The sequence below is a fragment of the Primulina eburnea genome, chromosome 3 (genome assembly GCF_022965805.1).
Source record: "Primulina eburnea isolate SZY01 chromosome 3, ASM2296580v1, whole genome shotgun sequence".
Classification (NCBI taxonomy): domain Eukaryota; kingdom Viridiplantae; phylum Streptophyta; class Magnoliopsida; order Lamiales; family Gesneriaceae; genus Primulina; species Primulina eburnea.
The window spans coordinates 29,601,446-29,618,171 of NC_133103.1; the positions used below are offsets into that span (position 1 = coordinate 29,601,446).

The following is a 16,726-nucleotide window of genomic DNA, read 5'->3' on the forward strand; positions in this document are numbered from 1 at the left end:
GTATTTGTATACTTTTATGGTAATAATATGATGTATATAATATTATACATGTTTAAATAATTATGTATATCATATCACATTATTATAATGATATGTCATAATTTATTTTGTTTAAAAATCTTATAGGCTTTTATACTTGTCGTATCCCTTACTGGGAGTGTGTGATGTCATCTTAACATCCTCCCAGGATTTATAACAAGTTTTTGAAAAATTTATTTTTATTATTTTTAATAATAACATTATATTATATATTAAATATATATATAATAAATAAATAACAGTAAAATAAATATTATTACTTTTGTTACATTTTTCTTCTGGTTTGGAGCTTGGAAAAATATGGAGGACTTTTAGAACTTCGTGCTGATAACGTGTTGTGAAAAAGTAAAAATTTATGGTAAAAAGTAAAAATCTCAAACTCTCAAAATTTACCAAACTACACACTATATAATATTTTTCTCTCTTAACTCAATTGTGATTTTCTTTACAAATGAGAGATCTATTTATAGCAAATCTTTACAAATAATCCAAAAATAAAATACATCATTACCTACATCATCACACACAAATTTCTAATTTTTACAACTTTTATTTTTAACATTCAAATATTCAACTATTACTTTTTCAATATTCAAATATATTATTTTCAACATTTTCTACTTTTTTATAGTATTATTATTGAATTGCAATTGATTCGATAATATCCATCACCCCTTTCCATTAAAATATTTCTCGTATACACACCACTTGCACCAACAATGGGTTTTTACCACTTTTTGTAAAATATAATTGAGATAAATAAAAACCTCATGATACAATGAGAATGTATTTGAATTAAATAATTCGCAAATCGCACTACATTTTATTTTATGAATAAAGTGTATATTTTATAGGGGTAATATATATGTTGGTGTACAAGGCAAAGCCACAGCAAATAGAAGTGGGAAATAAGGGTGATTGCTCCCAAAGTTTTCAATTTCCCCTAATATTGATTATCTTCCTTCTTTAATAAAAGATAGTAAGCTAATTTTATCTCCATATGTTTTATCATTCTAAATAAAAATTCGAAATTTCTTTGTCATCCCTTTCAGTGTACAATTCGCATGAACTCTAATTTTTGAAATAATAAAATAATATAAATGAACTAACTGCGTCCAGCAGAGAGTGTCTTAGAATCCAGCGCCTTGGAGCTTGGAATTTACACTAGAGAACACTCCCATATTTCCTAGCCAGAATAGGACTAACACAAGGAGGCTTACAAGAATTACCCACATCCATTGCGGCCATTTCCTCCTGTTTCGGTTGCGAAGTGACGGAGGAGGCACGCCCCTCGTCTTGTTTTGCTTGCTCGCCATCACCCGACTCATTTTAGGCTTCTTAGTTGGAATGTCATTTACTTGTGTTGAGGCTTCCTCCTTGATACTTTCCACACAAGTGATGCTGCTGGTATCGTCTTGTAGGTCCATGGAGGCGGAGGTAGATGCAGTAGCGGCCTTTTTTCGTTCTTTCTTCCTCGACTTTTTCTCCCTCTCCTGTATGTTTAAAAAGAATCAAATTCATTACTCATGCCAATGACCTACGGATTCGGGAGAGATGAACAAGATGGCTGAACTTGCAGATTTTTTGAAAAATCACTGATACCCCTGTAAGGGCCCGGGTCATGGATGACCCAGGAAGTTTCATTGGGTAGCCCGTATAGAAACCAAGAGGGCGATTATTACCTACACGACTGGGCACTTCATGCATAGCCGGGTATTTACTTACCTCCCGGGCAGCTAGGGACCGGGCTTTCATGCTAAAGCCGAGGGCTCAATACCCGAGTAACTTACTTAGAGGATCTTATAGATTATAGGGAAGAAAGCGACTGGGCGGGAAGTCAACGTCTTTAGCCTGAACGTATCCCCGAAAATATTGAGAAGAAAGGGACTGGACATGCAGTCAACGTCCCTTATCCTTGGAGTACCCATGAAGCTATCGGGAAGAAAGGGACCAGACAGGCAGTCAGCGTTCGAGGGTACAAGTAGTAGGTGAGCACGCGTATCAAGGTAACCCTAGCCTTCCCTCCTACAAATAGCAGGTATGGTTGTCATTTAGAGGTCTAGAATCTCTTCATTCGCAAGCATTCATACATATTTACTCAAGTTTTCTTCCTTGACAACCCTGCTGACTTAAGCATCGGAGTGGTCATGCCGGACACCCCTCCGGCGCCCATTCACGAGTTCCCTTCATTGTTTGCAGGTCACAGTGGAAGCCATTTATCTTGTCCAATTTCCTAAACAACACTATAAATTTTTGGTTTGATCCGGTGGAGCACCCGACCCTGCTCATCCATTTCATCCGGATCGCATCATTGGCGCCGTCTGTGGGAAATTGAGACTAAGGCGTTGATATGGCTCACACGAGGAAGACTAACCAGAATAATTCCCGGGTTCAAGGAGCCGACGCAAATCATTCAAGACAAGAGGATGCTCCCCCTGATCTTATTACTATGACTCCAGCGGAGTTGGATAAGCGTATTAATGAAGCCGTAGAGAAAGCTATGGCTAGGCGGGAAGCTTCCCACCATGATATACCACTCGAGAAGGAACCAGAAAAAGAGCAGGAGCATCAGCATGAATTGAGGGAGGAGGAGAAGAGGGGAGAAGTGGAGGAATCCTCTGCTGGATCTAAGTCACCAACGATAGTCGAGGAGATGTTGGAGTTAAAACAAAAAATGAAAGTCTTGGAAGGACAGCTGGAAAATCGTGGAACTTCTCGAGCATCTGTCAAGGGACGCCCGTTTGTCGAGGCAATTATTCGGGAACCTCTTCCTGGAAACTTTAAATCTGCTAAAGTAAGGGCGTACGATGGAAACGAGGACCCGGAAGAACACTTGGCCAGGTTCGAGAATATGGCTATGCTGCACTGTTACACCGATAGGATCAAGTGTAAAGTGTTTTTGACTACGCTGGTGGACTCAGCTCAGAGATGGTTTGATGGGTTGGCTCCATTGAGTATTAAATCCTTTGAGGATTTTCAGAAAGCCTTCTGTGGGGACCCGGGTTCTAAATCGAATCTAATTGGGATTAACCGGATCTTTATTATAAATACGGGTCAATTTTTCGCTTTTACATTAAATCACATGTAAACTAAAACATAAGGTGATTCTATATCATACAACAAACCAAATGTACATCCAAATCTGTTTAGTATAAACATCTAACTAATGTTCGAATCTCAAATACAAGTAGTTCGAATCTAAACAGAAACTACTAGTAATCTGCTGATACACCCGGCATCACCACGCTATCAACTCTCTCTTCCTCGTCGTGACCCTGATCCTGCCACACCTGTCGCCATGCACACATACAGACACGACAACAGCCGGATAACTCCGGTGAGAACAAATCCCAGTATAAAACATGTATGCATGCAATGTAATAAATCATGTACAAAAGCATAGCATAAATCGAATAACATGAATTAAAATCTAAAACATGCAAAGGAATACAAATCTGTATTCACATCTAGTTCTTGACTCGATTCATTTCTAATCTAGGGATCCCGGTGTGAATAAGACGGTCTGTCACCTACCCAGCGACTCGGGGTAACGGTACGTCTTATTCCTAGACTCCGGTCTGGTCTGTATCGAGTGTCTACACGTAGAGAAAATGTGCAACTACGCAACGATACACCGAACGTCTAGTTTGACAAATCTGTCAATGATTCCTATCTCACAGGCTTGAATATAAATCTATAAACAAAGCACAATAGAAATCGTAAATCAATAATAATCTAGTATGTGATTTAGGGAAACTCGTATCAGATCTGAATCGAGTTGTGCAATCCCGTGATCACATGAATTATACCTTTCTTGCTGAATAGTCGGTGTCGAAATCCAAATCTCTAGTCCAATGTAGCCAATATAACTCTGAAATGGCAATGTGGATACACACAATATCAATCTCTAATTCAAAGCAACACATGTTCCAATCAATAATAAATCTCGGTACAAATCGACGGCATAACAGCGTAATTCTCGGTACCGGTCAACTCATAACTCAACATATATCGATCATTCATATTCCTCAACTCATACTCAAGATCACACACTTCAATACATAAGCTGAAATCTGTACAATCTTAACATCATACATGCTGAAATTTCGAATAATAGCATACGGTGTCCGAAAATTAATCCGATTGTGATTCTATACTGCTCAACATATCAAGAACTCATATTTCTAACAAAATCATGAATTCTCCCAACACACATATATTAAAACATGCTGAACATAACCCAAAACTTACATCCTTGAATAGCAAATGATGAGAGGAGTTCAAAACCAAAGTCGTATCTGAAATCGGATGGCTAAATTCTTCAAAATCATAAGTTCAAATCAAAAAGGACATGAAGCTTTCTCCTAAGCATTCTCTCGGCTCTCAGTTTCTGAAATGGAGGGGAAAGAAGACACATATCATATATGCATGACAAGGAACAAGTGGTTTATTTTTCATTTGACACGCACGACCGTGGGTGCGGTACACTAGCAGCGCGGGTGCGCTGTGCTCACGGCAGCCCTTGTATTTTCTGAAATTCTCGGACCGCGGGTGCGGTCCTTGCATGACCGCGGGTGCGGTCGCACCACCGCGGGTGTGGTCTTACTAGCACCGTGGGTGCGGTCTTGCTTCGCACAAATTCACCAAATTTTCTGTCAATGCACCGCGGGTGCGGTCCTTCCTGTACCGCGGGTGCGGTGTGGCTTCGGCCCAAACCTCACAATTCTGATTTAAATGCATTGCATTCTTACCTTTACAAGTCTAACATCAATGCCAGTTGATAATTCTCGAGCCTTACACCTTCTTACACCATTTCAGCTGCAGTAAGAAGTATAAGAAAACTGCTTTCAGTTTGTTCGAGGTGAGACAGGAGCCGGAGGAAAGTTTGAGGATGTATATCAATAGGTTTAACAAAGTGGCTTTGGATGTGCCTACTTGTGCTGCAGAGACAAAAACTACTGCCTTCACTCAAGGCTTAAAAGAGAGTGAGTTTTTCAAGTCATTAACGAAAAAAGTGCCTGAAGACTTTGAGGATTTGCTGTCTCGGGCAGAGAAGTATATCAACATGGAGGAAGCCCAGAAACAAAAGAGGGAAGCCATCAGGAAGGAAAGAGGGGACCGGGCACCTAAGCCCGAGGAGAGAGGACCACGGCGGGGTAATCCAGGGCACTTTTCCCCGCATGTGCCTCTGAAAATTATCCGTGAAAGAGAAGTGCAGGAATGCAGTAGGGATCCGGTTCCCAGTCATCAGCTGTCCCAACCCGAGAAAAATGGATTTTGCACCAGGCATGGTGTGTGTCAGCATAGCACCGAGAATTGTAAAGTTTTGAAAAGAAGTTATGTCCCACCCACCAATCAGGGGCACGACCAGTACACCAAGAGGTCGAGAGGTCCACCTTGGACCTCTCGGCCACCAGTACCTAATGCTCGAGTAGACTCAAGAAACAACCCGAGAAACGATATGGGTAGGAAGAGGGAGCCAGAACCCGAGAAGAGGAGCCCTTCGTCCCCTGCTGCTGGACTGATTAAGATGATATTGGGAGGATCTACCGATGGGGATTCAAATCGGGCCAGGAAATCAAGAAGTAGGCGGGAATGTCTGGAGGTGGAAGGATCTAGGAGGAGCGAGGCCGTGATCAGCTTTGGCCCGGAAGACCTAAAGGGAATAAACATGCCCCATAATGATGCTTTGGTTATCCATGCCCGGGTGGCCAATTACGACATTCTGAGAGTTTTTGTGGATTCCGGCAGTTCCGTCAATGTGATTTTCAAAGATGCCTTAGTGCAGATGGATTTGCAAGGGTTTAAGTTGGAAGTTGTGGAGACTGCCCTTTTTGGTTTTGCTGGACATGCGGTTTATCCGGAGGGAGAAATTGTTCTTCCGCTCACTCTAGGCTCCCGGGACATCAAGAAAACGGTCATGACCACCTTCACAGTGGTGGACTCCCCATCATCTTACAATATCATTCTGGGGAGGCCGGCCATGAATGAGTTGAGGGCAGTAGCATCTACTTATCATCAAAAGATCAAATTTCCAGTGGGAAGCCAGGTGGGAGAAGTTCGTGGAGATCAACCCTCTTCCCGAAAATGTTATGTGGAAGGTATCCGGGCAGATCAAGGCAAGTCGAGAAAGGAGGGGAAGAAAGCCAGGGTGGAGGAAATTTGGAAGGGCGGAGTGGAGAAAGGAGAAGTCCACTTTGTGGCAGAGGAAGAGCAGGAAGCTGTGGAGATAGGACCAGGCCAACAGATCCGGGTGGCCCGAGACCTCGATATATCCACCCAGGTCAGTTTACTTAAATGTTTAAAGACTAATATTCATGTGTTTGCCTGGTCCCAGCAGGAACTAACAGGGATTTCACCCCTGATATCTGAGCATCAATTAAACATTCTCCCGGGAGCTCACCCGATCAAACAGAAGAAGAGACACTTTGGTCCCGAGAAAGACAAAGTTATTGATGAACATGTGAAAGAGTTGCTGCAAGCCGGCCACATCCGGGAGATACAATTTCCTACCTGGCTCTCGAATGTGGTGCTGGTACCCAAAGCCGCCGGGAAATGGAGGATGTGTGTTGATTTCCGGGACCTCAATAAAGCCTGTCCAAAAGATCATTACCCATTGCCCCGGATTGATCAGTTGGTGGACTCCACCTCAGGCTTCGAACTGCTCAGTTTCATGGATGCCTATCAGGGATATCATCAAATTCCTTTGGCAAAAAATGATCAAGAAAAGGCCAGCTTTATCACCTCGGGAGGTACATTTTGTTATGTTGTGATGCCTTTCGGGTTAAAAAATGCAGGGGCCACATATCAGCGTTTAATGGATAAAGTCTTTGAGAAGCAGCTGGGAAGGAATCTGGAGGTTTATGTGGATGATATTCTGGGAAAGTCAAAGGAGGTGATGGATTTTATTGCTGATTTGGAAGAAACCTTTACCACTTTGACATCTTATGGAGTCAAGCTCAATCATGCTAAATGTATTTTCGGAGTCAAGAGTGGTAAGTTCTCGGGCTTTATAGTGACAGAGCGGGGAATCGAGGTCAACCAAGAAAAAGTGAAGTCCGTCTTATGTATGCCTTCTCCCCGATCTGTCAAAGAAGTGCAGAAGCTGACCGGGAGGATTGCCTCTCTATCTCGGTTAATATCTCGGTCAGCCCACAGAAGTTATCCTTTCTTTCAGGTTCTCAGAAAAGCCCAAAAGTTCGGATGGGATGACAAGTGCGAGCAGGCTTTCCAAGATCTTAAAAAGCATCTGGCTGAGCTCCCAGTTCTGGTAAAGCCTGAGCCCGGGGATAAGTTGTTTGTCTATTTATCCACTACTGAATATGCTGTCAGCTCTGTCTTAATAAAGGAAGAAGGCTCGGATCAAAAGCCTGTCTATTATGTCAGTCACGCTCTAAGAGGTCCCGAGCTGCGGTATAGTGAAGTGGAGAAGATGGCCCTGGCTTTAGTTGTGACTGCCCGGAAACTGCGGCCTTATTTTCTATCACATCCTATTATCGTTCTTACTAACAGCCCGCTTGGAAGAATTATGACTCACTCTGAAGTATCCGGGAGGATGATCAAATGGAATGTGGAATTGGGGGAATACGATATTGAGTATAAGCCCCGGGTGGCCATAAAAGCACAGGCTTTATCCGATTTCCTATCTGAGATGATTCAACCTGCTGAGGAAGAGAGATGGAGGATGTTTGTAGATGGGGCTTCTTGCCTGGTTGGATGTGGAGTCGGAGTCGTGATAATCTCCCCATCGGGAGAGAAGATTAAATTGGCAGTCAAAATTGATTCCCGGGTAACAAATAATGAAGCAGAATATGAGGCTGTTCTAGCTGGCATCCGAGCTGCCCGAGAAATTGGAGCGGCCAGGATTATATTGTATTCCGATTCACAGTTGATTACTCAGCAGATCAAGGGCGTGTATGAGGTCAAGGACGACAAAATGCTCAAATATTTGCATCTCATCAAAGCCCAGGTAGTCGTATTTGTGGATTGGAGCATCGAACAGATACCCCGAGAAGAAAATGGAGAGGCTGATGCCCTAGCAAAAATGGCTGCTTCTTTGTCGGAAGACAGCACCCGGGAGGTTTTGTTTGTTTCCCGAGTAGTTTTAACTATTGAAGAAGAGGAAATGTTGACAATACCCGAGGATTCTTGGATGACCCCTCTGATCAAATTCATCCGGGACAATGAATTGCCCGAGGAGAAAGCTCGAGCACAGAAAATAAAAAGACAAGCCCCCACGTTTGTTCTCTTAAATAATATCTTATACAGGAGATCATTCCAGGGACCATTATTGAAGTGTTTGAGCGGGAAGGAAGTGATTTATGTTCTTCAAGAGATTCATGAAGGATGCTGTGGTGAGCATTTGGGGGGAACATCTTTAGCTCGGAAAGCGATGCTAGCCGGGTTCTGGTGGCCGACTCTTCACCATGATTCGGCTCAAGTGGTCCGGACTTGTGAAGGCTGTCAGCATCATTCAAACTTTCAACACAGCCCAGCCACTCCTCTGAAGCCTATTTGGGCATCTTGTCCTTTTGATCAATGGGGTATGGATATAGTCGGTCCATTTCCGGTTGCTCGGGCTCGGAAAAAATTCTTGTTGGTGGCTGTGGATTATTTCTCTAAGTGGGTGGAAGCCGAGCCCTTGGCTAAAATCACCGAACAAGAGGTTTTAAAATTCTTATGGAAGAATATAGTATGTCGCTTCGGCATACCCTGGCGATTGATCTCGGATAATGGGAGACAGTTTCTGTGGGGACCCGGGTTCTAAATCGAATCTAATTGGGATTAACTGGATCTTTATTATAAATACGGGTCAATTTTTCGCTTTTACATTAAATCACATGTAAACTAAAACATAAGGTGATTCTATATCATACAACAAACCAAATGTACATCCAAATCTGTTTAGTATAAACATCTAACTAATGTTCGAATCTCAAATACAAGTAGTTCGAATCTAAACAGAAAATACTAATAATCTGCTGCTACACCCGGCATCACCACGCTATCAACTCTCTCTTCCTCGTCGTGACCCTGATCCTGCCCCACCTGTCGCCATGCACACATACAGACACGACAACAGCCGGATAACTCCGGTGAGAACAAATCCCAGTATAAAACATGTATGCATGCAATGTAATAAATCATGTACAAAAGCATAGCATAAATCGAATAACATGAATTAAAATCTAAAACATGCAAAGGAATACAAATCTGTATTCACATCTAGTTCTTGACTCGATTCATTTCTAATCTAGGGATCCCGGTGTGAATAAGACGGTCTGTCACCTACCCAGCCACTCGAGGTAACGGTACGTCTTATTCCTAGACTCCGGTCTGGTCTGTATCGAGTGTCTACACGTAGAGAAAATGTGCAACTACGCGATGATACACCGAACGTCTATTTTGACAAATCTGTCAATGATTCCTATCTCACAGGCTTGAATATAAATCTATAAACAAAGCACAATAGAAATCATAAATCAATAATAATCTAGTATGTGATTTAGGGAAACTCGTATCAGATCTGAATCGAGTTGTGCAATCCCGTGATCACATGAATTATACCTTTCTTGCCGAATAGTCGATGTCGAAATCAAAATCTCTAGTCCAATGTAGCCAATATAACTCTGAAATGGCAATGTGGATACACACAATATCAATCTCTAATTCAAAGCAACACATGTTCCAATCAATAATAAATCTCGGTACAAATCGACGGCATAACAGCGTAATTCTCGGTACCGGTCAACTCATAACTCAACATATATCGATCATTCATATTCCTCAACTCATACTCAAGATCACACACTTCAATACATAAGCTGAAATCTGTACAATCTTAACATTATACATGCTGAAATTTCGAATAATAGCATACGGTGTCCGAAAATCAATCCGATTGTGATTCTATACTGCTCAACATATCAAGAACTCATATTTCTAACAAAATCATGAATTCTCCCAACACACATATATTAAAACATGCTGAACATAACCCAAAACTTACATCCTTGAATATCAAATGATGAGAGGAGTTCAAAACCAAAGTCGTATCTGAAATCGGATGGCTAAATTCTTCAAAATCATAAGTTCAAATCAAAAAGGACATGAAGCTTTCTCCTAAGCATTCTCTCGGCTCTCAGTTTCTGAAATGGAGGGGAAAGAAGACACATATCATATATGCATGACAAGGAACAAGTGGTTTATTTTTCATTTGACACGCACGACCGCGGGTGCGGTACACTAGCAGCGCGGGTGCGCTGTGCTCACGGCAGCCCTTGTATTTTCTGAAATTCTCGGACCGCGGGTGCGGTCCTTTCATGACCGCGGGTGCGGTCGCACCACCGCGGGTGCGGTCTTACTAGCACCGCGGGTGCGGTCTGGCTTCGCACAAATTCACCAAATTTTCTGTCAATGCACCGCGGGTGCGGTCCTTCCTGTACCGCGGGTGCGGTGTGGCTTCGGCCCAAACCTCACAATTCTGATTTAAATGTCATGCATTCTTACCTTTACAAGTCTAACATCAATGCCAGTTGATAATTCTCGAGCCTTACAGTTTCAAGGAAAGGAAATAACATCTTGGTGCCGGGAAATGAAGATCACCCAGTACTTCACTTCTGTTGCGTACCCTCAGGCCAATGGGCAGACAGAAGTTGTAAACAGAATCATTGTGCAGGCTTTAAAGACCAGACTACAAGGCAAAGGAAAGGACTGGGTAGAAGAATTGTCTAGTGTACTATGGGCATACAGGACTACTCCCCGGGCACCTACTCAAGAAACTCCGTTCAGCCTGGTATATGGATCTGAGGCCATCCTTCCTGTTGAGATCGGTCAAACATCTGCCCGGGTAGAATCTTACCCGAGCAACAATGAGGATAGCCGTGCATTGGAACTGGATCTATTAGAAGAAAAGAGGGATCAAGCCATGATCCGATGGAAGCATATCGGAACCGGGTCATGAAATCCTACAACAAAAGGGTCCGAGTTCGAGACTTGCAGATAGGGGACTTGGTTATGAAGAAGGTTAATCCAGCTGGGGACGTGGGCAAGCTCGAAGCTCGATGGGAGGGGCCTTACAAAATCATTAGGAGAGTTAGTTCAGGATCTTTTTACCTGGAAGATGCTCAGGGAAAACTTCTTAAAAGACCTTTGAATGTACTTCATTTGAAGAAATATTATGCTTAGCCAATGTATAGATGTAATTTTCACTTTGAAGAAATAATAAAGGATCGCTTTCCTCATACTTTTGCCTACTATAAGTGATAATGCGGAAAACTGAGGAGACATAAGCCCAGGGTACTACACCCTGGCTCGGGGCTCCGTACCTCGACCATTCCAAAGTCCCGGGACCTGTTCCCCGGCCTAAGGTTCCGTACCTTAGCTCTACATAAGCCCAGGGTACTACTCCCTGGCTCGGGGCTCCGTACCTCAACCATTCCAAAGTCCCGGGACCTGTTCCCCGGCCTAAGTTTCTGTACCTTAGCTCTACATAAGCCCAGGGCATTACACCCTGGCTCGGGGCTCCGTACCTCGACCATTCCAAAGTCCCGGGACCTGTTCCCCGGCCTAAGGTTCCGTACCTTAGCTCTACATAAGCCCAGGGTACTACTCCCTGGCTCGGGGCTCCGTACCTCGACCATTCCAAAGTCCCGAGACCTGTTCCCCAGCCTAAGGTTCCGTACCTTAGCTCTACATAAGCCCAGGGTACTACTCCCTGGCTCGGGGCTCCGTACCTCGACCATTCCAAAGTCCCGGGACCTGTTCCCCGGCCTAAGGTTCCGTACCTTAGCTCTACATAAGCCCAGGGCATTACACCCTGGCTCGGGGCTCCGTACCTCGACCTTTCCAAAGTCCCGGGACCTTTTCCCCGGCCTAAGGTTCCGTACCTTAGCTCTACATAAGCCCAGGGTACTACTCCCTGGCTCGGGGCTCCGTACCTCGACCATTCCAAAGTCCCGGGACCTGTTCCCCGGCCTAAGGTTCCGTACCTTAGCTCTACATAATCCCAGGGCATTACACCCTGGCTCGGGGCTCCGTACCTCGACCATTCCAAAGTCCCGGGACCTGTTCCCCGGCCTAAGGTTCCGTACCTTAGCTCTACATAAGCCCAGGGCATTACACCCTGGCTCGGGGCTCCGTACCTCGACCATTCCAAAGTCCCGGGACCTGTTCCCCGGCCTAAGGTTCCGTACCTTAGCTCTACATAAGCCCAGGGCATTACACCCTGGCTCGGGGCTCCGTACCTCGACTATTCCAAGGTCCCAGAACCAGTTCCCCGGTTTAAATTTTTGTTTATTTCAGATAATTACATCACAAATAATCAGTTAAAAAACAGAAGACCGATGCCTGGGTTTTCTATCTCAGTGAAGTTCTCAACACTTGGAAAATCTCTAAGAATTATTAAAGCAGGAATATCCTATTCATGTTAAGATCAGATGCTCAGCTTTTATGAAAATTGCAAAGAAGGATAAGGGGACAGAGAATATTGCATTACTAAGAGGCCCGAAAAACAGGAAATGAACTTGAAAATAAGAAAGAAATTACAACCCTATTCTATATCAACAGGGCCGGTGCCCGGCTCTTTTTCCTCCTCCGTCGGCCGCTCTTTTTCTTCTCCTTCCTCCTCTACAGGTTTCTCCCCTTTTTCCTCCTCTCCGGATTCTTCTTCCCTATATTCCACCCCAGCTCTTGCAAGGGACGCAATGGCTAGCCCGAAGTCTGGAAAGTTGGCCCTGTCCTTGGGGATAAGCCCGGCTTCCTGGAATTGTTGAAGACATCTGTTGAAGCCGGTCTTAAAGAAAGGATAGGCTCGATCCTCCACGGCCGCCTTGAATTCTGAGGATTCCAGGAAGGAAGTCCACAGTTGCTCTTTCTGGCGCTCAGACTCGGCTAGGGCCTTCTCCGCTCTTTCAGCCCGGGACATTTGTTCTTCTATGACATCCATCAGGGAGGCGTTCTTACGATCAAGAATCGATTGATGCCTGTGAAGAGTTTCCTCCCTGATATGACTTTCATTTAGTTCCTCCCGGGCTTTGGCCAGCTCCGCCTGGGCAGACTCCACAGAACCCCGAAGGGTTGCCACCGTCTCTGAATGAAATCCCTTCAACTGAGCAAGCTCCGCTTGAATAAGCTCGTGCGTTTCTTGGAAGACCTGGAGTTGGGGGGCCTGGTGGTTGGCTAAGGAGGACACCTCTTCATAGGCTGACATTAACATATGTGCACCCTATTTTTCAAAGAGAAGGCAGGTTTGACAAGGTAATAAAAAAAAAAAAAAAAGAGAAAGAAGGGAAGAAAAAAGCTTACAGCCAGAAGCTTGTTCAAGCCATCTAGGCATCGAGGGGTCGACGGCATGCTCTTCAGGAAGGCCTGGTCAGTAGGAAGGAGCATTTGCTTAAGGAGGTCTGCCCCGACCCGGGAGGCTCCTTCGGTGAAAAAGACAGACCCGCTGGGCTGCGAAGAGAGGAGGGGCCCTGGCAAGGGCCCTTGGATAGATTCTGGAAGAAGCTCCTGGGAGGATTCCTGGGAAGGCTTTTGGAGGGGCGCCTGATCAGTATGCGAAAGAGAAAATGCTTGATTCGCTTGGGAGAAAGCCTGGTCTCCCACTTGGTCATCTTCGCTAAGAGTCAAAACCGGGGTGGTCGTAACTCTTTTTTGTCTCTGGCGGAGGGGCAGGAGGCCTCTTCTTCTTCCCGAGAGTCAGGCGCCGCTCTCTTCTGTTCAACTTCTACCCGGGCCGCCTTCTTTGTCCGAGCTGCCACCTCCTCAGCCCTTTTTTCTGCTGCAGCCTTCCGAGCCGCCATCCTCCTTTCCTTGGCTGCCTTTTCGGCTGCCCATTTCCTAGCAAAAGCCTCCTCCATTAAATCTGCATAAAAGGCAAAGGAGGTTAGAATCCACGTGCAAATATCAATAAAGGAGACGATGGCATAACAGGTAAATGAGAATTACCGGGCTGAAGGCCCGAGCCAGCAACTTCGTCGACTACTCGGTCAATCGGATCTTCAGCCCGGTTACTTAGGTGATAGGTGGCCAGATGCTCTTGGGTTATAAGGGTGGAGGAAGAAAACTTTTGACCCTCTACCAAGGCTAGGCTTCGGATATAAAACTCCTCAAATTTATATGCTTGGGGAAGCTCTGGTTGACGAGGAAGAGAAGGAATGAACCCGGTCGGACAATCGAGACTAGCCGGGAGTTTGATAAAAAAAATATCTGCCTTTCCATCCCTTTTGAGAGGAGGGGATATCATCAAGGAAGCGGGCATTAAGCCGAGCCTTGGTAGAGGGTGTAAGCATTTACAAGTAAATGACATTCCAACTAAGAGTTTGAATTATACCTTTCTTGCTGAATAGTCGGTGTCGAAATCGAAATCTCTAGTCCAATGTAGCCAATATAACTCTGAAATGGCAATGTGGATACACACAATATCAATCTCTAATTCAAAGCAACACATGTTCCAATCAATAATAAATCTCGGTACAAATCGACGGCATAACAGCGTAATTCTCGGTACCGGTCAACTCATAACTCAACATATATCGATCATTCATATTCCTCAACTCATACTCAAGATCACACACTTCAATACATAAGCTGAAATCTGTACAATCTTAACATCATACATGCTGAAATTTCGAATAATAGCATACGGTGTCCGAAAATCAATCCGATTGTGATTCTATACTGCTCAACATATCAAGAACTCATATTTCTAACAAAATCATGAATTCTCCCAACACACATATATTAAAACATGCTGAACATAACCCAAAACTTACATCCTTGAATATCAAATGATGAGAGGAGTTCAAAACCAAAGTCGTATCTGAAATCGGATGGCTAAATTCTTCAAAATCATAAGTTCAAATCAAAAAGGACATGAAGCTTTCTCCTAAGCATTCTCTCGGCTCTCAGTTTCTGAAATGGAGGGGAAAGAAGACACATATCATATATGCATGACAAGGAACAAGTAGTTTATTTTTCATTTGACACGCACGACCGCTGGTTCGGTACACTAGCAGCGCGGGTGCGCTGTGCTCACGGCAGCCCTTGTATTTTCTGAAATTCTCAGACCGCGGGTGCGGTCGCACCACCGCGGTTGCGGTCTTGCTTCGCACAAATTCACCAAATTTTCTGTCAATGCACCGCGGGTGCGGTCCTTCCTGTACCGCAGGTGCAGTGTGGCTTCGGCCCAAACCTTACAATTCTGATTTAAATGTCATGCATTCTTACCTTTACAAGTCTAACATCAATGCCAGTTGATAATTCTTGAGCCTTACACCTTCTTACACCATTTCAGCAGCAGTAAGAAGTATAAGAAAACTGCTTTCAGTTTGTTCGAGGTGAGACAGTATAAGAAAACGCAGATCGAGGCGTCATGATGGCTTATCTACTCGGAATGCGAATCGACTGTGGCGATTGTTCAGTAGGGCCCATATCATTTTAACCCTGCGTCAATCACCTAGGGGTACGAAGTGTTATCTTACTTTAAGCCCGGGAGGTTTAAGGCCCCGGAATTTTATTTTAAGCCCGGGAGGTTTAAGGCCCCGGCATTTTCTCTTGAGTCCGGGAGGTTTAAGACCCCGACACGTTATTTTCAGTCCGGGAAATTTAAAGCCCCGGTATTTTATTCCAAACAGAGCTCTAATACTTTATTTAAAGAAGGTGAGATTTTTGTTCTGGATGATCCAATCGCAGATTTACGAATTATATTCGGTTCATCATTGATTAACGTGCGAAGAAGAAAATGAAACAAATAAACAGATTTTATTCATAAAGGAATCGCTCATGCCTAGCACCAATTATTAGTACAGCTACGACATCCTGCCACTCGTGGATCCAGTGGGTTAGTTCAGGAGACTGGGCGATGTTAAAGGACTCAGAGGATGAAATCTTTTCCAGTTGACGCCCTTCCTTCAGCAGCATCGCATGAAGCAGGACTTCATCAGTAGCTAGCTCTGCAACATGGTTCACTTCGAGCTCCCGTTTATACCTCCTCGCCACCGCTCTTTGTGCCCGAGTGAAGGCCAAACCCTCCTGGAGCGTGGCATTAAGATCTTGAATCTTATGCCAAGTTGACATCACCTTCGACAGGACCAACTCCTCAATGGTCCTCCTCAGATCCTCCATATGAGGATGTAGGGTATTGGGCGCTGGGACGTATATGCCACTGCAGACCGTAGATTCGCTCGAACTTGCCATGTCGGAGGTGTTATTTCTTACCTCCCATTGCCTTCCTGTATTTATAAGCACGTAGCATTCATTATTGGGGTAGGCAAAGAGATTGTTACGAATATCGAGGTACTAAAGTACTAGTCGTCAGAAGAAGAAAGGACATACGCGATTATCAAGGTGTCATACTTATTCATTTCCCGAAATACGAAGCGTCTCCAGGAAGGAATTAAGGCTGACACCTGTCATCATAACAATCGGGACATCCAGGTAAGCGGGGTAACATTTGTATTGAGTCCGGGAGGTTTAAGGCCCCAGCATTTTATCTTAAGACCGGGAGGTGCGAGGCCCCGGCATATTATTGCAAGACCGGGAGATACGACGCCCCGGCATGCTACTTTTAAGCCCGGCGGATATACTTGAATCGAACAAATTAAGGTATCCTAAATAATCCTTCTCAAAATGATAAACGATGGCGATAGTTGGGTGGAATAGACGTGTGTCATTAATGCACTAATCA

General features: G+C 44.3%; 1 protein-coding gene across 1 annotated transcript in view; it reads right to left on the reverse strand.

The window, feature by feature from the left end:
• Positions 1-1,126: 1,126 nt before the first annotated feature.
• LOC140827514 (uncharacterized) overlaps positions 1,127-16,726 on the reverse strand; it is a 28,568-nt gene continuing 12,968 nt past the window's right edge. The window contains 1 exon segment of the mRNA XM_073190194.1: positions 1,127-1,532. Coding sequence (XP_073046295.1) covers positions 1,170-1,532 — 363 coding nt within the window. The 3' untranslated portion in view covers positions 1,127-1,169.